Here is a 25,485-nt window from a genome sequence, read left to right as displayed (position 1 = left end):
TTTTTTTTTATTTATTAAAAAAAATTTTTTTAGTTTATTTATTTTGAGAGAGAGAGAGAGAGAGTGAGTGAGCAAGCAGGGGAGGAGCAGAGAGAAAGAGAGAGAGAAAGAGAGAGAGAATCCCAAGCAGGGGGAAATCAAGTCGGATGCTTAACCAACTGAGCCACCCAGGTGCCCCAAAGATCACCAATTTATTTTTATTTATTTATTTTTTTTTTTAAACGTTTATTTATTTTTGGGACAGAGAGAGAGACAGAGCATGAACGGGGGGAGGGGCAGAGAGAGAGGGAGACACAGAATCGGAAACAGGCTCCAGGCTCTGAGCCATCAGCCCAGAGCCCGACGCGGGGCTCGAACTCACGGACCGCGAGATCGTTACCTGGCTGAAGTCGGACGCTTAACCGACTGCGCCACCCAGGCGCCCCAAAGATCACCAATTTAAATGTTAATGTCATTCAGAAAAGACCTTCACAGAAACATCCACAATAATTTTTCACCAAATCTAGTCTAGAAACTGTGGCCTAGCCAAGTTGACACATAAAATTAACCATCACATATTGATTCTGTCCTTATGGAAATAAAGAGTAACTCAGATGGTTTGCCTTAATTTCATTCCATGAACAGTTTATCAGTCCTCTCTGTTTCCTGATCTGAAACTTGAGAGAACAGAAATTCAATGCCTTCCCTTCTGTCATTCTCAACAGGGTCACTATTCTTATTAAGAAAAAGTAGTTATGCTACAGTATATGAATCTCAAGTCAGATAATCTATTTATATATTCCAATTCCACTATCTATTCACTGTAACTTTGAAAAAGTCACTTACTCTTATTGAATTTCATTGTCTTCAACATTAAAATGGGAAGAATAACATCACAGGTAGGTTCTGAGAACAACATGAAAGTATATAGAAAATGGTATGCATAGTAACATATTAACCCTAAACATTAAATAAAACCTCTCTAGGGGCCCTTGGGTGGCTCACTTGGTTGAGCATCCAACTCTTGGTTTTAGGCTCAGGTCATAATCTCATGGTTTGTGAGTTCAAGCTCCACATTGGGATCTGCCCTAGCAGTGCAGAGCCTGCTTGGGATTCTCTCTCTTTCTCTCTCTGCCTCTTCTCCACTCACACTGTCTCTCTCTCAAAATAAATAAATAAACTTTAAAAAATAAATACATAAAATCTCTCTGCCTACCCAAAAGAACTGTTTTGAAAACCACACCATTCACTCATATCTATTCAGTCATTTAGCAAATAATACCATTGACTGAAGTATTATACTAAGCTTCTCAAAAATGAAATGCCCTATGAAAATGTAGAGAATTATCAAAAGCACTGAATGGTTAATATTCTGTGTTGTTATTATCAACTCAAGTACAGCTGGGCATGAGATAGAATAACTTTTAGTAATAGTAGTAGGTCATTAAATTGGCACTACTATATATCTATAAAAGGACGGTTCCCTAGAAGCAGGGACTGAGAGGGGGATTCTTGTGTAAGTGATTTGTTACAGATGACTCCATGACTAAGGGAAACAGGTTAGGGTAGTAGGGAAGAAGATAGGTAAGCAAGGATGTAGTCTTACATGGACACTGGCTTTAGCTCACCTTCAGTCAAAGGTTAGCTTGTTGTATCCAAGAGTCAGCCATTGGCTGTGGGATGCCCTCCTGATGGTGAGGGCCATAACCTCTTAGATATGTCAGTACTATTCATAAGAAGGGCAATTCTTTAGAGAAGGAAGTAGCTATGGGTTATCAGCTAACATTCTCAACAGCTAGGCTGGATGCACCTCCCAGTGAGGGGATCTAAAACTGTCAACAACATCCTCCATTACAAAAGGTCACCAATGTTCACAGTAACAGAGGCACTGTAAAGGTATTAAGAGCTCTGAATTCTCAAAACAAACAAAACAAAACAAAACAAAACAAAACAAAACCAAACCCTGACATTCACTGTAGTATATTATGGTACTCAAATTCTTTGAAAACTGGTCATTCCTTGAACTGCATGTAAATTAAGTTCCTATGAATACCATTATTTTATTATCTGGAATTTCTCTTTCTTATGAAAACATAAACTTTATTTTGTTTTGAAAACAGAGCCAGATGAAATTCTCGTTTGTTTTTTTGATTATCTGTTAGCTGCTAAGAAACATAAATGTACTCAAGGCTTAAGCAATTCTGTTTCTTAGAAACAGTAAGCAAACAATTGTTGGATTCATATTATAAAATTAGACAATATACCAAATCTATTCTAAGTAAGAAGTACATTCTAAGTAAGAAGTAAGTAAATAGAATAGTATACTTTCAATGTAAAACTGTAAATAAGTAACTTTTCTATTAGAATGATAGGTTTGCAAATGTGGGCATTTGTATATTAATGGCAGACAGTTCTAATGAACGCACAACTACACTGAAAATTAGAGCTTTAGTTTTTCACTTTTACCTGTTTGTTCTTAAAATCAAGTAATCAATTATATTAGTAATTACATGTATTCATGGGGTTAATTCTCATATAGCGGTTTCCATTTAAAAGTAGCTGGAGAAACTACAGTATCTAATAATTGTTTTAAGAAACATACTCATTAGGGTGTTAAAATCATTAACAAATACCAAGATATTCACTTATGTGATTTATAATGGGAGACTTTTCCCTTTTTTTTGTCCTTAGTATAAACACCCTCTTCATGATTAATATTATATAATATTTATTTGCAATACATTAGAGCATTTTTAAGAAAATGCTTTTGAAGGACCCAGGAAGCTGCTATAATTAATAATAAGACAAGGGGGAAAGGACTTAGGATATTTTTTTCTTTTTTCTGTTTCTCTTCCTCCAGGTGAGAAAAGGAGCACCTGAAAATATATGGCTTTCCTGAAGACAATAGGCATAAAGCTGAAGTTCACAACGTCTCCAAAAAGTTCCAGGCATTGGTTCTTATTTGAATTTTTAGAGTTACCCTATAACATATAAGACACACACATACAAAACGTTTTTGCTGTCCTCCCCAGTCAGTATCTAAATTGTTTCTGTTTTCTTAGGATTAGATTTGGTTAACTAATGGAAAAATGTGTAAGCAAGTACTGTTATAATCTACGGGTGAAGAGAACTTCAATAAATGCACAAGTCAAATGCACAAGTCATAAGAACAAATATTGATGACCTGACCAATTTCTGTTCTATGAAAGGTGTTATAGACTAAGTTATCAGATATTTGACACACTGGAAAAAGATTTTTTTTAAATAATCAAAATTAGCAATAAGTAAACATCTAAAATACATAAGGAATTTATAAATCGTTAAGAAAAAATGAGAATCCTGACACAAAATATGGATAAAATTAGGCAATTCATTGAAAATCAAATCTGAATTAGCAAATATGTAAAGAGATGCCAATGTCTTGATTTTCAACAGATTGGTGAAAATTAGAGGTAAACCATGTACAGTGGTACAGCCACTGTAGAGAACAATTTGGCCATACTTACTAGAAGTGAATATGATCCAGTAATCCATTCCAGGGATGCATCCCAGAGAAACTGGAGTCCAGGTTCACAAGGGGACAGGCACAAAGATGTTCATCGCAGTAGCGGATTAGAGGCAACTGGGTGTACATCACTGGAGAAATGGGTAAACAAAGCACGGTGTATACATACAATAAAACACTATCCCGAATTTAGAAGCAATAAACTAGTGTTACATACAGCAGCATGGGTAAATCTCTAAATTAATATTTATTTAAAAATTACAAACTGAGTGAAGGCCACAGTATAATGTCATGTATATAAATTAAAAACAGATGTACATATAAGTACCACATATGTTTCAAGGAGGTATATATATCCAAAGGTAACTGTGAGCTTTGAGCTCAAATGCAATATAATGATGCTCTATTATGAGGAGGTTGGCAAACAGAGTTAAAATGATGAATGAAAGTCTAAATAATAAAATGCGGGGGGGGGGGGGAGATGCCTTTGTGTAGACACATGGCATATGTGCTATACATTTTTCAAGTTTTTATTTAACTTAAATTCTAGTTAGTTAACATATATGGTAAAATTGGTTTCAGGTGTAGAATTTAGTGATTCATCACTTACCTACAACACCCAGTGCTCCTCACAACAAATGCCCTCTTTAATGCCCCTCACCCATTTATCATTAACTTAACACCCTCCACCTGAGATTTAAAAATATATAAGTTATATGATGCTGTACTTGTAACTTAAGAAAAAATATTACAGGAACAAATATATATAAATACTCTCATTTACTGACTATCCCAGAACATGCCAGGCTTGCATTATTTTCTTAAGACTTAAGTAAGCCATTGCCCCCTCATCCTAAGTGATCTTTACCTATCCAATGACACCCTTCAAAATACAATTTAAGTTCTTATTCTCCATAAGGCCTTTTAAATTGTTCCATTTATGTAAATGTTTTCCTGAAACCAATCGCTTTTATAAGCTGTGCCACAACACCTAAGACTTAATAATATATTGAATATATTGTCTTCTATCACTCTGTATTATGTCTTTCCCAGGGCTTCCTCTACCAGATGTTAATTGCATAGAAAGCAGAGAGACTTCTTTGGAGACTCCTGTTCTGCCAAGAACAGAGATGTGGGAGTATCTCAATAAGTATCTCAATTAATAGATTTCCAGTTAAGATTTTGGATTGTGGTGGCAAAGGATGGATAGATGGGATCATAACTGAAGGTTGAAAAAAATTTATCCTTTTGCTGCTGAGAATTAGTTTTGAAAGTGGGGAGAATGCATGTTCCTTTTGGGATTGGAGTTCCTTTTGGAACTAGAGGAGAAAGAGTAGAATAATCACTATCACACTGTGAATTGAATAGCCCTCCAGTCAATGAAGGAGATGAAGTTTGCTTTAAATTCCTCTCTTTTCTCAGTGTTTTCTTGCTTAAAACTATACTATTTTATCCCTGAACACTAAAAGAATTTTGTTTTTACTTCAATCTACAAAATAAAACTAATAAGAGCCAACTCAGGATGTGCTTCCTCAATCTAGAAAACTGTTCAACAGCTCCTTCTCCCCTTTAAGGGAAATATGCTTCTTTTGTTTTTGGTGAAAATTATCATTTTGTTAAGGTTACTAAATGCATAAATTCCTAAAGTGCCATGGGTCATTCTTCTGGAGGCTATGGAAGAAAGAAATGCCCTACGTAATGGGAGTTGATAAACTGAGTTGGATTCTCACCAAGATTCAGAATCTCATTTACCTGTGTTCTGCAAATGATTTGAATGGCAGCCAAATGTTGTCTCAGAGAGGAAAACTGATCTTTGTGTAAGATCCAAAGGGAGGTTGGAGCTTTGAAACAAGAAGATACACATAGCTTGCTCAGCACTTTGGAAGGTGCAAAAGAGATGTGGGTTCGCTCCAGGAAATGATGGTTGAAGGGAAAGTAATGCAAAGCATAAAGAAGCAGGGATACGATGTGATAAGGGTGCAATATCTATTTCGGCTACTTACTAGTTTTGTCACCTGGATGGAGTCAGTAAACATCTCTGAACCACTGCTTTCTTTTTTGTATGATAAAGAGGTGAGAAAATCTTTAATTTGTATTCATCTATGAATGTTATCATGAGCTAAAAAGATCAGTTGACAGCTAAAAAAGATATGAACAGATAAGGAACATAAGAGAAGAAATTGAGTTTCATTCATTTTTGTAGTAATGAAATGGGCCTGAAACAAGGTAGGTACTTAACAAATATTTGTTGAAAGGATGAATCAGAAGAATGGAATAGATCAAGAGGAAGTAAAGTCAGAAGAGAGCACCAAGACTCAAGAGACTCTCAGGCCAAGCATGTAGGAGGCAGAGGATGGAATTTAGAAAGGCAGAGAAGAAACTATCCTCTTTGCCCAGAGATCAGGACCAGGGAAAAGCTGCAGGAGCCAGGGTTGCTGTAGCATAAAAGTGCTGAGAGACCGTTATCTGTCCAGGAGATTAGCAGGCATGTGTTAGAAAATTAAGATTCAGAGTAATAATGCCTACCCAAGTATACCTTCAATAACATGTCTGAACATTTAGAATTATATTTGAGGCAACTAGAAGGTAAGGTGAGAAAGGGAAGTGATGTGTCTCATGAAATTGCCATAGGTAAAATCAGACAGACCAGAGTTTAAACCCAAGTTACCATTCACTAGTAGTACAAATAATGGCAAAAAATTAATCTGAGATATCTAGAAAACAAAGACACTAATTCTGAAAAATGAACACTATAGTATCTACTCTGAAGAACTGTTTTGAAGATGAAGTAAGTAAACATATGAAAAGGACCTAAAATATGCCTAATACGATTTAAAAAAAAATTGTTATTGTTATCATTACTATTGTATTAATGTTTTTGTTGTTACTACAGCTATTATGCCTAACAGAGTATGTATCAGCCAACTCCATCTTTGACCTGACTTGAGATCAAGAATTTGCAATTTGTAAAGCAAATTCCTTCATTTTTGGGGGTTTTCTTCCAAGTGTGTTTTTTTCCTCCTTGGTGCTCTTTTATTTTATTTATTTATTTTTTTTTTTCTTAGTGCTCTTTTAAAAGTGCCCTCCAGGGGCGCCTGGGTGGCTCAGTTGGTTGAGAGTCCCACTTAGGCTCATGTCATGATCTCGTGGTCTGTGAGTTTGAGCCCCGCGTCGGGCTCTGTGCGGACAGCTCAGGGCCTGGAGCCTGCTTCAGATTCTGTGCCTCCCTCTCTCTCTACCCCTCCCCTGCTCATGCTCTGTCTCTCTCTGTCTCAAAAATAAACGTTAAAAAAAACTTTTTTAAAGTGTCCTACACACACACACACACACACACACACACACACACACACACATTTCTAGCTTTGTCTTAGCAGCACCAAGGAAAAAGGACTTATCCACTCAGGCCAAGGAGGCTAAGTGGCAGGTGGCTGTAGTCTGGCCAATTAGGCCCAGGATCTCAGATGTTAGAGGAACAGAAAAGTCAAAGCAGAACCATGGGAAGGGCATGAATAGAGACAGGAATGGTTGAAGTTTTCCTTTACATGACTCTGTAAGAGATGGACCATATGGCTTTTAACTATACTTGGATAACCTTCCTAATAAGAGGTGATATCCCCCCCTAGTGTTTGTTTCTAGTTTATAATCGTTGACCCTTGAAAACTACAGGTTTGAACTGCGGGAATCCACTTACACGTGGAGTTTTATTTTTATTTTTTTTATAAATACAGTACTGTAAATGTATTTTCTCTTCCTTTTGATTTTCTCAATAACATTTTCTTTTCTCTAGCTTACATTATTGTAAGAATACAATATATAATACATGTAACACACAAAATATGTGTTAATTGTTTATACTCTTGGTAGGCTTCCAGTCAACAACAGTCTATTAATTAAGTTTTGGGGGAGTCAAAAGTTATTCGTGGACTTTTGACTGTGCAGGTGTCAGCACCCTTAATCCAGTATTATTCCAGGGTTGACTGTAATACCTTTGAGCAGGGAGTAGGAGGACCATTGTTTCCTAAACGCTACTGCTTTGTAAGATACATCCTTCTAACAATAGACAAAGTTAGATATGATGTGAAAACTCGGCAACTGGACAGATAAATAAGAAAATTAATATAAGATTTGTTCAGAAATTACATTAATACTGATAACTTGCCAGTGGATATACTAGAGTTAACACACCACATGGTTTCTCACTATTAAATCAAATTTTCAAAGAAATTTAGTTCTGGTGAAATGTATTAGACTGTTAAGCAAAAGTTTTAGCTGGTTTCGAAATTACCTTCATCCCCAAAAGGGTTGGACTCTGACAGAAATAGCCCTCACTCCCTAAGTCATTCCCTCATTCCGCCCTTAAACTCCCTGATCATAGTTTTGATATTACTTCATAAATTAGGAGGCCAGCAGACTATTTTAGTGAAAAGGGCCTGGGTAAGCCCAGAGTAGATGAAGATGAAGGCAGGGCTGGCTTTCCCTTCTAATTTTCCGCCCAAACTTTCATGCTGAGGAAATGATTTCCAAGTATTTAGAGCAATCTCAGTTCTACACGCCAGGCGCAAAGTATGATTTCTCTAAAAAAGGGGAAAAAAAGTGCCTTAACCCCTAAATCTGTGTGTAAATTTCTAGCGTAAAGAAACACACTCAGGTAGTGTCATGTGACCAACAAGCGGAAAATGGAGAGTGCGCTGCACAGTCGAGCGTAGGACGTGTGTTTGGCTTGCTTGTTTGCTTCAAGTCCTCAGAGAGAGAGAGAATAGAAGACACACCTGCATTGACCGACTGAGGGACTGGTGAAGGGCTGCCCGTGAGGTGCTGAGACATTCTAAATAGAAGGATAAGCTGTGAGGGAAACAAGTCTGCAGTCAGAGGAACAAAGGCGTCATTGGGCGGCAGTACGCAACCCGAAGTGGTTTAGGCTTACCGGGAGGGAGGACGGCCGGGAAAGCTCACAGCCAGGAGGCAGCCGCGCAGGGGCTGCTAGAGGCGCGCCTCCTCATGAGGCCCCGCCCTTCAGGAGCCCCGCCCCGCCAGCGTCGGGCCAATGGGAGCCCGGGATGTTAGCGGGTGGGAGGTGCGGCCGGGTTGCTACAGCCGGAGCTGGGCGGTGGCGGCGGCGGCGGCAGCGGCGGTGGCAGCTGCTGCGGGCGCTGCCGGAGGAATCTCGCGGAATCAGAGGTGGTGGCGCAATGGAGGGACTGGAAGGTGAGGAGGTGAAGGAATACGGGCCGGGCGGTTAGAGCGGACCCGGAGCAGCCAGGGGTGCCCAGGACAGCGGTACCGGGGAAGCGAGGGCGGGTCCGGAGTGGTGGACCCCGCCGCTCCTCCCGAGGCCCTGGCAGGCGGTAGCTCTACAGCCCCCGACACGGTGGAGCTAATGATCCTCAGGCTGCCCCTCTTCAGACGGTCTTCAGCTGGGGTTCTCCACCTCGAGCTTGATACTGCCTTTGGCATCTGCCTGCAGGTCTCTTCCTAACATCTTCTGGTCTTGCCTGATTCCTGAGTGTCCTTTTGGTAATCATAGACTCCGGACAGATTTTATTTTTCTTGCAGAGTAGATTCTTTATTATTGTCCATGGGCTCCCTACCGCTAGCCTTTCCTGGGGGACCTCGGGGTGTATTTCCACCTCTAGGCTGTTTCCAGCCTCTAGATTCTGACACTTTCCTTGGCCAGTTTCCCTAGGTAACCGTTTTTCTATTTGTACCGCATCTTCTGTTGGAGGGATGCCAAGAGCATCTCCCAAGGAAGAGTCACTGGCCAGCTTTAGAGCCGGGACAATAGATTAACAGAAGGATTTAAGACTTACTCATTACGATTCTGTAAGAAAGAGCCGGCATTGATTCCTTATCTTTTGAGTTTATCCTTGTGCTGTAACCATGACTCCAGATTTTGCTTTTTTCCCAATTCTTTCACTTCTCTATTATTTTTATCCATTTAATCCTGTGTAGTATAGCGTTTGCCTAAAAACAACAAAGGAAAAAAAAAAACCCAACTAACATTGGCAACAACAGTTTCAAGATTATTTTTCAAATTGTGGTTAATCCTTTCCATGAAGAAGAAGCCTGCAGAATTGAAAAATCATGTTGCCTTGATTTAGCTCTTTTTCCCCCCTCCTAGTTTACATAGATTCAGGTGGAATTAAAAATAAACAGAAGCATTGAGCCCTGTATTGTTGCATGCCAGAGAGCAAATTATTTCAGGTTATGTTATGAAAAGTAATAACTGGTAACTTTTTGCAGTTACCTAAGCTCACCAAAAAACAAGTGTAATGATGAGTATGATAGTGTTTCATGCTTTTGCTCTCATAGTAAACAGCTTGAGAATGGTAGATAAGAATTCTGATAATTTTCCATTTGTGGGCAGCTGCAGTATACTGTTGCAAATGAAGGTCTTAGTCTTTGATCATTTAATTTATTTTAGGGGGATCATTAAGCTTCCATGAGATAGGAATTGTAATGATAGCATTCCTTACTTTCAATATTTTTTTAGAGGACTCTGGAGGCATCTTATTTTTAAAAATTTTTTTACATTTATTTATTTTTGAGAGAGAGAGAGAGAGAGAGAGAGAGAGAGAGAGCGGGGGAGGGGCAGAGAAAGAAGGCGGCACAGAATCTGAAGCAGGCTCCAGGCTCTGAGCTCTCGGTACAGAGCCCAATGTGGGGTTCGAACTCAAGAACTGTGAGATCATGACCTGAGCTGAAGTAGGAGGCTTAACCAACCGAGCCACCCAGGTGACCCGGCGTCTTATATTTTTTAATGTATTTTGTAATATGTGTTGGTCTTATAGCATAATGGGTTCTGGAATTTTCATGAAGTTATCAAAACATACTTAAAATGCTTTAAGACAGTTTTTCTGCAGATTTTTATTATTTTATTCAACATTTGTAATTAAGGCAAAGATCTTCATCTGCTTTTTCACTTATGTATGCTAAGCACCTAAAACTGTCTGACACAGAGTAGGTACTTAATAAATATTTGTTGTTAGATTAATGACTTTGTCTATGGTGGGCATCATTCTAGGCCCTGGAGACGTAGCAAAAAATATAAAGTCAAAGCTCTGCGCTCATTAAGTCGGTATTTTAGTAAACCTTACATTTTTGCAGTACTAAGACATTACTATTGAAATCTTAATAAGAATGCTTTTAAAATATAATGAAAACCTATTATAGTACTCAATTACATGGGTGGAGAAATACATGTATTCTGATGTTAATATAGTGTGTTATGAGGGGCACATTTTATGGGCCCAGCTTGTGATGTATCATGGTAAATAGTAACTTGCCCTTTACTTTTGTTTTTGTTTTGTTTTGAGTTTTAAACAAAATTAGTTATTATCATTAACTATAATGTGTTTAGTTCTAATGAATTAGGTTAACGTATATTAAATTGGTTTTCTGTACAGAAAAGTAATTGAATATTAGTAATTTCAAAAGTGGTTTAAACTAATACAACAAAAGCTCTGAGAAGTTTTGTTGAAGTTAGAACAGTGCCTATCTTTCTTTCCTTCTTTTTTAAAATCAGTCCCTATGAGGTCACATTTTGCAAAGATCATAAGTTTGAATCTTAAGGTTACCATTCATTAATTCATTTATCCATGTCTTCATTTAATAAACATTGATACAGTGATAAGTAAGATAAAGTTTTCCCCTTATTGGAAGTTAAAATCTAGCACTAAGTGTCTAATAAACATTATATTGAAGTGTCCAGTAGAAAATCTTCAGGAATTTGCTCAACATCATAGTAATTGAGCAAATATTGTACTGTTTGGCATTATACCCATGTTTCTAGTTGAAACCAGTAACTGGACTAAGCTTGATTATAAAACCAGAAAATATATGGGCTCCTAAAAAATTCTATTGAAGATTATTGTACTCTTTTAAAAATTATTTTTATATAAAACAAGTACCACTTATATTATTTTTGGTCTTCTGGGACTTTCATGTTTTCTAGTTGTTAACGGGATGAGGTATCAGTCCGAACACTGTATTTCAAAACTAAATATAAATTATTGCTCATGATTTTGTGTAATCTATATCTGAGCACTTGTGTGTTCTGTGTGTAGTTAGAGCAACGCCTTTAATTCCTTTTCACCTAAATCTTGTGCTCAATAGGTATACTCGAGACCAGTAGAAGTAGTTCTAGACTTGGGAGAGTTCCAATCTCTCCCAAGCTTTTCATCCTTAAAATGTAGAAATGATAAACTTTAAGCAGATTTAATCAATACAGTATTGTCATTTCTCTCATAACATCTTGATAAGTGGTTACTAACAGTTTTAACAGAGATCAGGCTGCCCATTCCTTTTGTGGGTTACTAACTTAGTAGATCTTAGTGTACTATCTTCTAAAACCTCATTAGAAGTCTAATTCTTCTTCTCTAATGTAGCCTCTGATTTAGTTAACACAAGCATTCCTGACCCATTAGAGTTTCCTTTTTGTTTTGTTTTTCCCTAGTCCAAACACATACTAGTTTACTGAACAATTCTTCATCTTTTTAAATTTATCTTGCCTTTATTTATTTATTTATTTATTTATTTATTTATTTATTATTTTTTGTGTGTGTGTGTGCTGAATTGGAAACTAGATTATTTTAATAGCCAGTGTGTTCGAGAGGCCTGTGTTTGGATCATTGCTTTGTTTCTTTTTAGCTCTATGATTTGGTTAATTGGAACTTCAGTTTCCTCAGCTATAAAAAGTGGGGCTATTAAATACTGACCTACCTGACTATATTAAGATTAAATGATGTCACATATATAAAGCTTTCAGAGAAGTGCCTAGTACATAGGAAGCCCCCTCAGTACTTGTTTATTGGATGGGTAAACTCATAAGAAGTGTGTTAGGAGCTTAGGAGTGATTCGGTACAGGTAAAGCTTCATGCTTGGAAGGTGTTGTGGGCAGTCTCATTAGATGCCTATGGCAGCAGGATAGATAGACTGGAGAAAGAAGAAACTGGAAATACATATATGTGATGAGGATTTGAACTAAGGCACAAGTAGTAGGAATTAAAAAGGGAAGATAGGGGCACCTGGATGACTCAGTTGGTTAATTGTCTGACAGCCCAGGTCATGATCTCTCAGTTTGTGAGTTCTAGCCCCATGTTGAGCCCTGTACTGACAGTGTGAAGCCTGCTTGGGATTCTTTCTGTCCCTCTTTCTCTGCCCACCCCTCCCCCCCCTTTCTCTCTCTTTCTCAAAATAAATAAACTTTTTTTTTGAAAAAGGAGGATAGATTTAGAAGATATTTCTGAGATAGAGAGGTGAGATATGACTGGTGGATGTGAGAGGGAAAAGGAATCAAATATAAAGGTCTATCTAGCTTGAACTAAGAGATAATGTTAGTATCTTTAACCAAGAAGACCAAGTGGAGTGGGAGAAGAGGTAATGAGTTTGGCTTTATAAATTTTAGTACAGTACTTGGAGGCTATCTAGTGGAAATGTCTCATGGCTACTTGGAAATGTTTACTTGGAATTTTTAGCCTAGTAGCCATGATATATAAGTGACAGCAAGTGGATGTACTCACTCAGGAAAGCTGTATGTAACAAAATGTGGAAAGAAGCTTGGGGAGGAATTGATGCTTTAGGGTTGAACAGGAAAGGAAATTGGAGTAGGAAGAAGTCTGTAAAGAGATTTAAAAATTATCAAGAAGGGAAGGTGGTAAGAAACTAATATTTATTGAGTAGTGAATGTGTGCCAGAAAAAGCCTATAGCACCAGAAATTCCTGGAGGTCTTAGTACTAACCAGGTCAAACCCTACTTACCTTCTGAGATCTGAAAAACTTGGGCATAGGAGGGAGAAATATCATTTAAGCCAAGAGAGAAAGGACTTTAAAGGTAGAAGGGATTGATCAACAGTGCTTCATGGTATAGAAGGATTCAGTAGAATGAGGACTGAAGAGAGGGCTTTGGATTTGACAATTATTATTATTGTTGTTATTATTATTATTATTATTATTATTATTATTATTTTAAACTAGACTCCATGTTCAACATGCAGCTTGAACTCATGATGCTGAGATCATGAAATCATGAGTCGTATGCTCTACCACTTAAGCCAGCCAGATGCCTCTGGATGTGGCAGTTAGATTCATGGGTGGTTTAATTCCTTGTTTATTTCTTTTTATTTTTTTAAGTTTATTTATTTATTTTGAAAGAGAGAGAAAGTACAAGTGACGGAGGCCAGAGAAAGACAACGTGGAGCCCAATGTGGGGCTCAGACTCACAAACCGTACAATCCTGACCTGAGCCAAGACCAGCAGTAGGTCGCTTAACCTACTGAGCCATTCAGGCGCCCCTAGTTCCCTGTGTCTTCAAGTCAGTACTCTAAAATCTCCTCATTAAAGAAGCTCTCCCTGATCCTGCCCACTCTCAAACACACAGAGCACTGTGACTGTCTTCTCTCTCCTTACTCTGCTGTTTTTCTACATTGTGCTTATCACCACCTGACATTTTATATATTTCATTGCTTTTATTTTTTCCCTGTTAGAAGACTAGAAGCTCTGTAAGTTCATCTGTGTTTGCTTACCTCATAGAACAGTTCCTGTGTCATGCTAGGTGCTCAACAAATACTTGAGGATCAACAAATTGATCTATTTTAATATAGAGTTTAGGCCTGATAAAATTTGCCTGCAATTCAGATAGGGAGAGAAAGGGAAGTAGAGAGGAGCTAGTCAGTAAATGTAAGCCAGTGTTCCAAAAAAAATGTGCTACTCAGGACATTGGTCCTAAAATATCTCCTTGATGAGAAAGGATTTCCGTTGAGGAAATAATAATATACTAATCTCTTTTTTAAGACTGAGGAAGTTCTGCCCTAAGAATACCCATTTATTCAATGTGGCATTTTCCAAACATGTGACCCTGGAGCAAGGGATTTGAGGGTGATTGGTCAAAATGGAAATGACTAGTCAGGTTCAGACTGAGTAGGAAGGGAAGTGCAACCAGAGATGGGTTATCAAGAAAATTCAAATCACTCTGAGATCAAGAAAGCGCTTTAGAGAAGAGGTAGAAGGTAGAAATGTGTGGTTAGAGAAGGTGCTTGAGCATTTAAGAGTCAAATGTGGACCTTTACTAAATTGTTTCAACAGTGGTTGTTTTTGCTGAACTGGAGGGATGGACTAAAGAGGAGTGGAGGGTGAGTGAGTAGGTTAAGTGTGAGTGTGGTGAGTAGGTTAAGTGTGAATGTTGAAATGTTGAAATCTAGGATGGGCTCAACGGGAAAAATCTTGGAGATACTAGAGATTATTGACCTGGAAGTAATTAAATTTTGAAAAGAATTGTTGGAAGAAGGTGGTGTGTAACAGATGCCATGTGCTGCAAAAGGAAGGTTTTAAAGATTGCATTCAGATGAACAGTGACCAGAGGTGAGGAAATAGGCATGCTACACAGAGGCCAGAACTGTTCTGAATTTCGACTTCTTTTCTTTTGAAAATATTCTTTCCTATTTCTTAAATATGTACATTTTAGAATGTCATAACTGTCTTATGTAACAATATATTATTTCACATCTCTATATATCTATATATTTATCATATAATATATAATATGTATATCATACTTATACATATATATCACATCTTTATATGATATATATATGTGTCTGTAGTTACATATGTGTGTATATATATATACACACACACATATGTAACTACATATATATGTACACATATACATATATGTACATATATATGTACACATATATACACATATACACATATGTACATATATATGTAACACATATATATATGAAACTGTATCTTCATATAATGCTTATATATATATATATATATACACACACATATATATATGTAACAGCATTATATGAAGATACAGTTTCAAGCTTTATGGTGCACGTTTGAAATTGCTAAATATGGTAATGCATAACAGAATCAACATTGTGTTTGTGATAACTTTTATAAGAGGTTACCTTCTTGAGAGTTTTAGAATATTAAAGTACTTTATTTACTTGCTTTTGTCCTTAGTTTGAATGCTTCTTTTAACAGTGCTTGCTCTCTGCTACAATAGTCAACTCTCTGCATATCATCTCTACTATATTTTTATAAGCCTCACAATTTGCTAGCTTTTGCCACTCAGGACAGATTAGTGGAGTTTGCCCGCATGCGCTGCAGAGTAGTATTTTTTTATTTCATTGATTGTGAAGCATTTTTATATATACCATCTTAGATGATCCCTTAAATTATAAGGTAGATTGAACAGATAATATCCTCATTTAACAAATTTTAAACTGAAGCTATTTATATGATTAGTCATACATTTTCTTCTTGAAGACATTTCCAACAAGGAGAGAGACATCATGTTCTTTGCAATAGTTCCTTGTAGATTCTCAGTTCTGTATGTAGACAAATGGAAGTGATTTTCTCAACATTCTACATGCTACCTGAAGCATTCATTCCACCATCTGCAATGGTCAGTTGGTTTAATCATCCTTACATATAACTATTTTTTTTTAATTTAATACTGGTAAGAGAGATATGTTAGCATCCATGTGCTTTTCTTCCTAATGTGGTCTTAAGATAGATTTTATTAGATGAATATAGTATATTTATTATGATATATTAGAGATAGAAGGAGCCGTGTAGGCCATTTAACCTAACTTTCTCATTTTATACAAGAGGAAGCTTAATCTTAGGTGCCCAGGGAGTCACAGTTCTGTGTGATAGAGCTGGGACCAGTACTTTTTCTGCTAAGCTGTCATATCTTTTAATGAATACCGTTACAACAAAATTTGGCTTTGTGACTGAATCTAAGCTGCTTATCATGACTTGCTGGTAGCAGGCGGTGTTGACACTAACATACATACATGTGTTATATTTTGTGAATTATAGGGCAATCCTCCATAACCAGCTAATATAAGAGGAAAGAAATTATAACTTTACATTTTTATTTATTTTGAATGAAGTAATGACTTATTTTTTTTTCTTCAGGATAATTGTTTTTAAATCCTTTCTCTTTAATGCAGTTTCCTCTTTTTTATACCTTTTAGAGATAAAGATTTTTCCTTTAAAGACAATTTGAACATATTTGATAACTTGTAATTAATCCCAGGAATTGGATTTTATTATATGTTAGTATTGTAGTTGCTATTACATTAAAAAATGGGAGATGATTTGGTTCTTAGATATAGTGAAGAAGTAAATCATGTAGACTGTTAGCTTTATAGAACAGTGATTTTGTTATTTCATGCTGTGTCACTATGGCTTGATATGTGCTTGGCAAGTTGTGGGTGCTCACACAGGCACTCACATTATTTCCATGGGTTGAATTTATTTTTCTCAATAGTTAATTTTTATAAAATTTTGCTTTGTCATCTATTTAACAAGGAGATACTGAAATATACTTTTAAGCAAATAAAATATGTGATTCTTTTTAACATTTTGTATTAATGAATTTTTAAATCATTGCATAGAATTTAAGAGTATATGAAAACTATAAATAAGCAGCTTAATAGATTATGCATCATGTGATATCACTTTGACCATCATTATGAAGACATGCTTATCTTAATGTATGTAATGGATTCTATCTAGCAACTGCCTCAACTTTTTAGATAGTGGAATTAAGTCCCTATAAATGAGGTTGCTCTCCCTAAATAACCCAACATGTGGTATTGGAGAAGGACAAATCATGCAAATCTTAGCTTTGCCTTTGTAGTGCCCACTGCTTAACTGCCACCATATAGACATTGCCTCCATCTGAGATGACAAATAGTCACTGTCTACAATTAAAATAAGGTAGTGGAGTGTTAAGAGAATGAGAGAACACAGCAGTTTTTCTGGTACTGTTTGATTGTATTCTCAAAAATTTCTATTTTGATTCTTCTATTAGTTTTCTGTGAACTCACTAAATATTTTGGAATAAATTATATGAAGTCCTAATTGTACTTTTTTCATGAACTTATTTAGGTTACTTCTAAAACAAAGTGGCTTCTATTTGTCTTTCATGTGATAAAACAATCAGTAAAATATTCAGCAGAAAATATGTTTAAGATACAGGTTCAAGTATCATTTTTAGAAAATTACAGATATGGAAATAAATTTAGGTTTGATGATTGGCTAGAAAATAAAATGACAAATTGACTCAGCTATGTAGAATTCCAAAGAATGTAGTTGTTTTTTTTTAAATCAACTTAGTAACAAAATGTGTTGTATGAAAATGTGTGATAGATGTATTAAGTTTTGATTGAGTAAAAGTCTCAGCTACTTGTTCCTTATTTAATGAATTGTCAGAATATCTCAATTGTAATATCTCCATTGAATCCTAATATAATATTGTATGTATAAAATAATGAACAATTCATATAATGAGGGCAGCATAGTAACTAGATGATTTTTTCTTTAAAGCATTATACTTCCTGTTGTTCGGTGTTAAACAGAACAAGATTCTTTTTATCTTAGACTCCTTAGATCATCTCAGGAAGCCACCTCACTGATCACCAATGTTATATCTTAATGCTTTGAGGATTAATAATACGTATTATTAACCTTAAGGTAAACTTTTTTTTAAGGTTTGTTTACTTATTTTGAGAGAGACAGAGAGTACGAGCAGAGGAGGGGCGGAGAGAGAGGGAGAATCCCAAGCTGGCTTTGTGCGGTCAGCATACAGAACTCTAACTCACAAAACCCTGAGATCATGACCTGAGCCAAAATCAAGAATCAGACACTTAACCAGCTGAGCCACCCAGGCACCCCAAGATAAACTTGGTTTTTAACGTTTGGTAATTTACAGGAGAGATAGCCTATAAGTTCAGAGAATATAACAAATTGGTTTGGTTAAAATTAAAGAAAACTACATATTTCTAGCAATATGTATTTGGTTATCCTTAAATCATGACTTCAGTATTTGGCATGGCCTTTTTGACCACTGATAACTTGTGGTTATCTTGTGCCCATTTTAATCAATAATATTGTTTATTCCAAAATGAAACAAGTCATTTTCCACAAGAATTCACAACTTGCATATGAAACCAAGGGAAGACATTGAAATTTGAAACTTTCACAATTTGAGCAAAGAATTTACTGATTGAATTCTTTTCTAAGGGTGCCTAGATGGCTACTCAGTCAGTTAAGTGTCTGACTTTAGCTCAGGTCATGATCTCACGGTTCATGGGTTCGAGCCCCGCATGGAGCTCTGTGCTGACAGCTCAGAGCCTGGAGCCTGTTTCTGATTCTGTTTCTCTCTCTCTCTCTCTCTCTCTCTCTCTCTGCCTCTCCTCCACTCGCACTCTATCTCTCTCTCAAAAATAAACATTAAAAAAAATTCTTTTCTGTTTCAGAAAATGGAAGTGTCCAAGTTGGAGAATTGTTACCATGCAAGATTTGTGGAAGAACATTCTTTCCAGTGGCATTAGTGAGTACCTTTTTCCTTTGGGTTATGGCAGATCTGTAATTGTTTGATACTTCAGGACAGCCATTACAGAAAGAACCTCTGTGGAATAATTAAAAGATATACTGGCCAGTGTTCTTTGTTAAAGATATCAGTTTCATCTAGATCTTTCTTCCAGAATGTTCTCTTTTTTTTAGAGTTTGGTCTTCAGAACTACTGTGTTAAAGTGTTCCTCTCTGGGAATATTAGCAAAACTAAACAAAAACTCTGAGAAATGCATAATAATGTATTTAAAGACAGAATGATATGATGTCTGGGATTTGCTTTAAAGTACTTAAGGAAAAAAAGCTAGTATAGATGACAAGATTGCTGAATTGTTGGTAATTGTTGATGAGGAAATAGGAGTTCATGACACTGTTCTCTTAATTTTTAAATATATTTGAAATATTCTGAAGAAAAATTGTTTTCGATTAAAAGTATACCTAAAATATATTATGCATTCTTTAGATACTTTTAGATATTTGATGTACACAAACATAAGCACTTTTAATTGATTTTAATATAAAAATAACCAACTAGAGAATAAGGGAAAAAATGCCTATGTACTAATAAAATACTTGATTTTTACTTTTAAATATAAATATACATTTATTAATATTTTGATGTACAATAAAGAGTTTTCTTTGAATATGGTTCTGCAGGCTAGAGTTCTGCCACAATCCAGAATGTCTATTACTATTTCCAGTTTGTTTCTTTAAAGCAAAGTGAGGATTTAATGATCCAAAATGTCCATCAGACTATGGACTTCTTATAAATAATAATTTTTTTTTCCTTTGTCCTTTAAAAACATCTAGCCCACACTTAGTGATTTATTTCCTTGTTTCTATTATCAATTCACTGTTTTTCAAACTATTTTCAAAGCATTCAGCTCAGTTTACATAGGAAAAAAGTTGCCCTTTTTGCCCTCATTTATTTATTTAATTAAATAATGTGATCACTATTTGGGAATAAGCGCTACATAGTTTTGACACATACAACTCAATGTGAGAATAGACATCTATTAGGAAGTTGCCTGTTAGCCACACTTTTAGTTTTTTTCATATTTAAGAGATTTTTATTCTAATAGCTATAATTACAGTGCTTGTTGAAAATGAAAAACTGAAAACACTTATATAGAACAATTGATTTTTGATTGTGTATTGAAAATATAAGAGGCTCCATGATACCAAGCCAACCAGTTCTGAGGTTTCCTCTTTTCTCAGATAAAGTTCAACAGTTCTAGCTTGTTCAGTGTTTATCAAAATACAGAAGTAAAAAAAAGTGCATGTAGTGCACTGATGTCATTTGTTAACGTGTTTTATTTAGGGGAGGGGAAATGATTACTTATCCATTAGGTTAACTGGAATCAGTTATGAGAGCTTCCATCGAAATGAATGCATGAAAGATTAAATGAATGAGCTGCCAGCTGTATTTAAAAAAAAAACAAAACTATAGAAGTGGAAGGCTAGACAGCTCAAGAAAAATCCTTGGTAAAGAAAGGCAGAGAACTTGATTTCCAAAAGGGAAGAAATAGATGATTGTGAAGGAAATCGGACCACTGTGTTCTATCATTTTGTGTTAATTTTACATTAACATACTACTGTTATGTTAATAATTTTAGTAGCCCAGGCTACTACTATTCTGTTAATTTTTTGTGATCCTCACGCTAATCCAGTCTCTGTTTACATTCTTTTTCTAGTATCTATTTTCATGTATTTAGTGATGAAGGGAAATTTTTTTTTCACTCAATAGCTTCAATTTGGTTACATTACCTTATTCTCAGCAGTATAAAAACTAGAATATTCAATAACTTAATAAAATTTTGGAAGAGTATTTTTCTATACTCTCTTGTTTTATATAGTAATTGTACTTTCTTGAGAAAGATAACTTACAGCATGCATCATATATACTTTTTAACAATTTTAGTTAAAGCAAAATATGTCTTATTTATGGTTTATTTATTTATTTAATTTATGTTTTATTTTTATTTCATCTTCCAGTTTTTAAATTGGTCTCAAATGGCAATTTAAAGTTTTTTAGAATTCCCTTCTATAGAAAAGAAAATGATACATTGCATTTATTCATCTTGACAGAAAAAACATGGACCTATTTGCCAGAAAACTGCCACTAAAAAACGGAAGACTTTTGATTCAAGCAGACAAAGAGCTGAAGGAACTGATATTCCAACAGTAAAGCCTCTTAAACCTAGGGTAATTACATAGCTTTTTGAATAGTATGGACTTTCCTGCTATATATATTGAAAAAAAATTGTAATTACCTGTTGTGCTAAGATTGAAAATTAAGGAGAATTGTTTCATGTTTTCAGTTTATAAATGATCAGAAAATTGTTTATTTTAAACTTCTGCAAAGAAGAAACCTACTGTCTAAAAACCTATTACACTGAGGTTTTTATAGTATTGGAAAGCCAATTGCTTAGTTGTAGGCTGGAAATAATTTAAAAGTTTTCACATATTCTTTTTAAGTCATTGTTAATTACTTCAAACATAACTTAGGTATTGTGTATAAGTTTAAGTGTCATATCAGTAGTATAATCCAAAGTAAAGCTATAATTTATAGATACCTTAGTATAATAGAGACTGATTATTTTGATTGTCAGTAATTGTGATCTTATGCTTTCTGGGGAAGTTTGATCAGTTACTCATCTGTCCATGTATAGCCATTGTCAGCTTGTTTTCTTTGAAAGCAGTGAATCTCCTTTCATAATCTCTCCTTAATGCTACCTGTGATGTGTTATATTGCTAACAATAAATCACATACATACTTTGTTGGGCATAGTTTTAAATAGTTCAGTGAAATAGTAAAAATTTGAGTACCTCATTGTATGGGTTCTACTTCAGTAATAATGACTTCTCCTTGTGCTACAGGAAAACATTGCCCAGTGGGGCAATTAATCTTACAATAAAATTATTTGACAATAGAAAAATCTAATGTCCATCTTTGTTTTTCAGTCTGTGACTGTTGAAGTCAAGAATAGTGAAATTTGAATAATGTACATAAACCATTATTTGAAATTTTTCTTAGTATGTCTTCCAGATATATGATTATATTGGCTTTAATTAGCTAAGATAGTTAAACTATCTATTGTTTATTGAAAGTTTTGGAGGCAATGTAATATAGTGGGTATAAAAATGAAAGCTGGCTCAAGAGCAGCCTGCCTGGATTTAACCCTTACTCTGTTACTTACCATATTGTGTTGGACAGGTTACTTAATCTATACTTTTCTTTATCTGTGAAGTGATTGTAATGGTAGTATCTATCTTGTGGGGTTCTTATGAGGATTACATTGAGTTTACCCATGATGATGTCTCAATAAATGTTAGCTATCCTATTTCTTTTTAAAGGAGAAGGGTTCTAACAGTGAAAAATTAAGCCTCAGATAAAAGCAAGGTAAAAACCATTGCTTTACATTAAGTAGTTTAATTTCTTGGTACTTAAAATTGTGGTTTATAGAACAATAATGTCAGCACTATTTGGGAACATGTTAGAAATGCAGAATCTCAGGTCCCACCCAGACATACTGAATTAGAATCTGCATTTTAACAAAATCCTTGGGGAGACATACTCATGTTAAAGTTTGAAAATCAGTATATTAAGACTTTTTTTCCCTTGATGTTTTCATAATTCTTTCCTTGTCTGTGTATTTTGTGAATTTGACTTTGATATGCCTTGGTGATGGTGGGTTTTGTTGAACCTAATGGGAGTTCTCTGTGATTCTTGGATTTTGATGTCTGTGTCCTTCCCCAGATTAGGAAAATATTCTGCTATAATTTGCTCATATAAACCTTCTGCCCCTTTTTCTCTCTTCATCTTCTGGGAGTCCTATGATTTGGATGTTATTCCTTTTTAATAAGTCACTGAGTTCTCTAAGTCTTGTATCATGATCTTTTACCTTTGCTTCCCTCTATTTCCCTGCTTTCTTATTTTCCATAATTTTATCTTTTATATCGCTGATTTGCAGCTCTGCTTCATCCATCCTTGATGTTGTGGCATCCATTAGAGATTGCTTCTCGGTTATAGCATTTTTAATTTAGTCCTGAGTAAACTTTATTCTCTTATCTCTGCAAAAAGGGATTCTATGCTTTTTGCAACTGCAGCTAGTATTCTTATTATTGTGGTTCTGAATTCTAGTTCAGACTAGTTCAGACATCTTGCTTATATCTATGTTGATTAAGCCCCTGGCTGTCATTTCTTCCTGTCCTTTCTTTTGGGGTGAATTACTTTGTTTTGTTATTTTGGAGGACAGAAACAAAATTAATAAAATAAAAAATAAAAATTAAAAACAAAACAAAAAAATCAAATAAAGGGAGCTAGATCCTAGGTGTGTTTTGGTCTGTTTGTTGAAAAAAGCTTGACAGGATAGAGAAAAAAAGGGAAAGAAAAGAAAAAAAGGTAAGAAAAAATTTTAAAAACTATATAATAAAGTAGAATAAAATGAAATAGAATAAAATATTTTTAAAAATAAATAAAATTAAAAAATAAAAATAAATTTTTCTCTTTCTGTACCCAAGAAAGAGGAAGGAAAAAAAAGAAAAGAAAAAAAGGCAATTTAAACAAAAACAGAAACAAAATGAATAAATGAACCAGCAAACAGAATGAAACCTGAATGAAGTTACATCCCATTTCCCCTAGAACTGAAACTATGAAGCCCTCTATAGTCTGTACACTAAGCAAGTGGAGGGACTTGTCCTGGTCTTCTAGGGGATGTGCTGGGGGGGGGGGGGTGCAGTTGGGAGGGGCTTGGTATAACAGCTCCGTTCTCCACTAGGTTGTGCTGCTTGGCTTACTGGGGTAGATCAGTGTGATGCCTGTGTGCATGAGAAGTGGAAATGGCTTCACCCAGCTCCCTAGTCTCTGACACAGGAACTTGGCACTCTTCACCAACCAGCAATCAAGCACCCCTTGTTTCAGGCCTCCATCCACTCCTTGCCTCTGCCCTGTCCATGTCCAACTTGTCCACTCGCCAGGCAGCACCTCCCTTTGGAGTTTTATCTCGGATAGGGTTTGTTTCAAAACCCCACACTTTAAAGACCTCTGCTTGGACTTGCACCAACTCTCTGGCAGAGAGTCTTGCTGAACAATGGCTGGGTGCCGGCTTGCCCCCAGAAAACATTCATGTGATCGCACAGCAGCAGAGGTTCAGAGATTATGGCAAATCACAATGCATAGCCAGTGCCAGGTTTCACCACACTCTGACGTCTTTGTCCCAATATCAGGAAACATGGCTACTCTCCAGGGTCCACTGGGACCTTTGCCTGTGAGAAAGCCATATGGCCTCTACCAAATGCACTCCAAGCGGGGGAACCATTTCTCCCCATGTGGCACATGAATCCCTCAGACCCCATTTCCTGCTCCTGGAGATTCGCCCTACTTCCTCCCAAGCTCTGCCAGGCACTGAGTCCCAGAACTTCAGACTCTGTACTCCACTGTTTATGGAATCTTGGTGGTATTGAAACCCTCTCCTTCACATTAGCGGTTATGGAGAACAAATTTCTTGTTCAGTCTCCTGTGAGTGTTTTCACTCTTTCTCTCAAGCTACTTTTGCAGGAATGCTTTTCTTGCATGATCCCGATGCACTGCACTCTCCCCCTTACTCTTTCTCTGTTCTCTGCAAAAACAGCTCCCAACCCTCCATGGCTTTTCTCTCCCCGAGTTCACCTCTCTGTACTGCATCCCTGCCGAGTTCTGTGGCTCAAGTACCCAGATTGTTGTGTTAATCCTCAGATCAGTTTCCTAGGTGTTCAAAATGGTTTGGTGCTGACCTAGCTGTGTTTCAGTGATGAGGCAAGCTGAGGGTCTCTATGCTGTCCCACCATCTTAACTCCTCCCCCTTGAAAATCTGTGTATTAGAAGTTTTAAACATCATAGTGTAGTTCTCTATCTGTATCAAGGAAATCCTACAAAATCATAAGCAGAGTGGAGTAAAGCAGATACAAACTCCATTTTGGGAGAAACTAATCCACAGACTACAAAATATTTGTAAGGGCTGCCCAAAGCAACTGAATGCCAGGAGAACCTACCCACAGAGGAAGTGTAGGAAATTGCTGAGGGACCCATGGCCCAGAATGGGAACCTGCCACCTCAAAGGTGAAGGGTCTCTTCACCTTAAAGGTGACTCCTTATGTGAGAGGAGTCTAATCAGGAAGTATATATCCCTTGTTTACTATAGCCAAAGCAGGAACTGGGGTGAGCACAGGACCCTGGATGGCCAGGAAGTGGAATGAGCCTCGCTTAATTTGAACAAAAGCCAGAAAGGAGGAAGTAGGGAGAAGAGGCACAGAGTTGAAGAAGCCCAATGTCAGAAGATCTCCAAAAGCACTAATGAAAATAAAATACCCTTTCTGAAGGTAAGGGGCCCACTCTAAAGAGCTAGGTCCTATTTTTTTTTTGAAGCGGTTAGTATGGTTACTGAGGGAGCCATGGCTGGCAGCAGTAGCCTTCCTGGACCCATATTGTTTTAGAGAAGAATGAGAGGTGTGTCTTGTAATCATGGAGAGGCCTTATTTACATCTGTATCTACAAAGGAGAAGAGAGCTGTTGGTTTGTGTAGCCTGGAAAGGGACTGTGGACCTCTCCTTCTCTGCAGAACCTATTGTAAATAGCTGTACCA

General features: G+C 36.3%; 1 protein-coding gene and 1 long non-coding RNA gene across 3 annotated transcripts in view; one reads left to right on the top strand and one right to left on the bottom strand.

Annotated features, from left to right (window-relative positions):
* The window catches only part of LOC121038092 (uncharacterized), a 261,574-nt gene extending 253,054 nt beyond the window's left edge, over positions 1-8,520 (bottom strand). The window contains exons 1-2 of the long non-coding RNA XR_005794144.1: positions 8,409-8,520; positions 3,486-3,615 (exon numbers count right to left, since the gene is read on the bottom strand). This is a non-coding gene — a long non-coding RNA (uncharacterized LOC121038092). The remainder of the gene's footprint in view (positions 1-3,485; positions 3,616-8,408) is intronic.
* Positions 8,521-8,526: 6 nt separating this feature from the next.
* ZC2HC1A (zinc finger C2HC-type containing 1A) overlaps positions 8,527-25,485 on the top strand; it is a 49,577-nt gene continuing 32,618 nt past the window's right edge. For both annotated transcript variants that reach the window (XM_040487541.1, XM_040487542.1), the window contains exons 1-3: positions 8,527-8,689; positions 18,769-18,842; positions 20,951-21,067. In XM_040487541.1, coding sequence (XP_040343475.1) covers positions 8,542-8,689; positions 18,769-18,842; positions 20,951-21,067 — 339 coding nt within the window. In that variant the 5' untranslated portion in view covers positions 8,527-8,541. The remainder of the gene's footprint in view (positions 8,690-18,768; positions 18,843-20,950; positions 21,068-25,485) is intronic.

This window comes from Herpailurus yagouaroundi, unplaced genomic scaffold (assembly GCF_014898765.1).
Source record: "Herpailurus yagouaroundi ecotype Mexico unplaced genomic scaffold, PumYag 165, whole genome shotgun sequence".
NCBI lineage: Eukaryota > Metazoa > Chordata > Mammalia > Carnivora > Felidae > Herpailurus > Herpailurus yagouaroundi.
The sequence above is the reverse complement of the archived record's forward strand: the minus strand, read 5'-3'. Positions and strand labels throughout refer to the sequence as shown.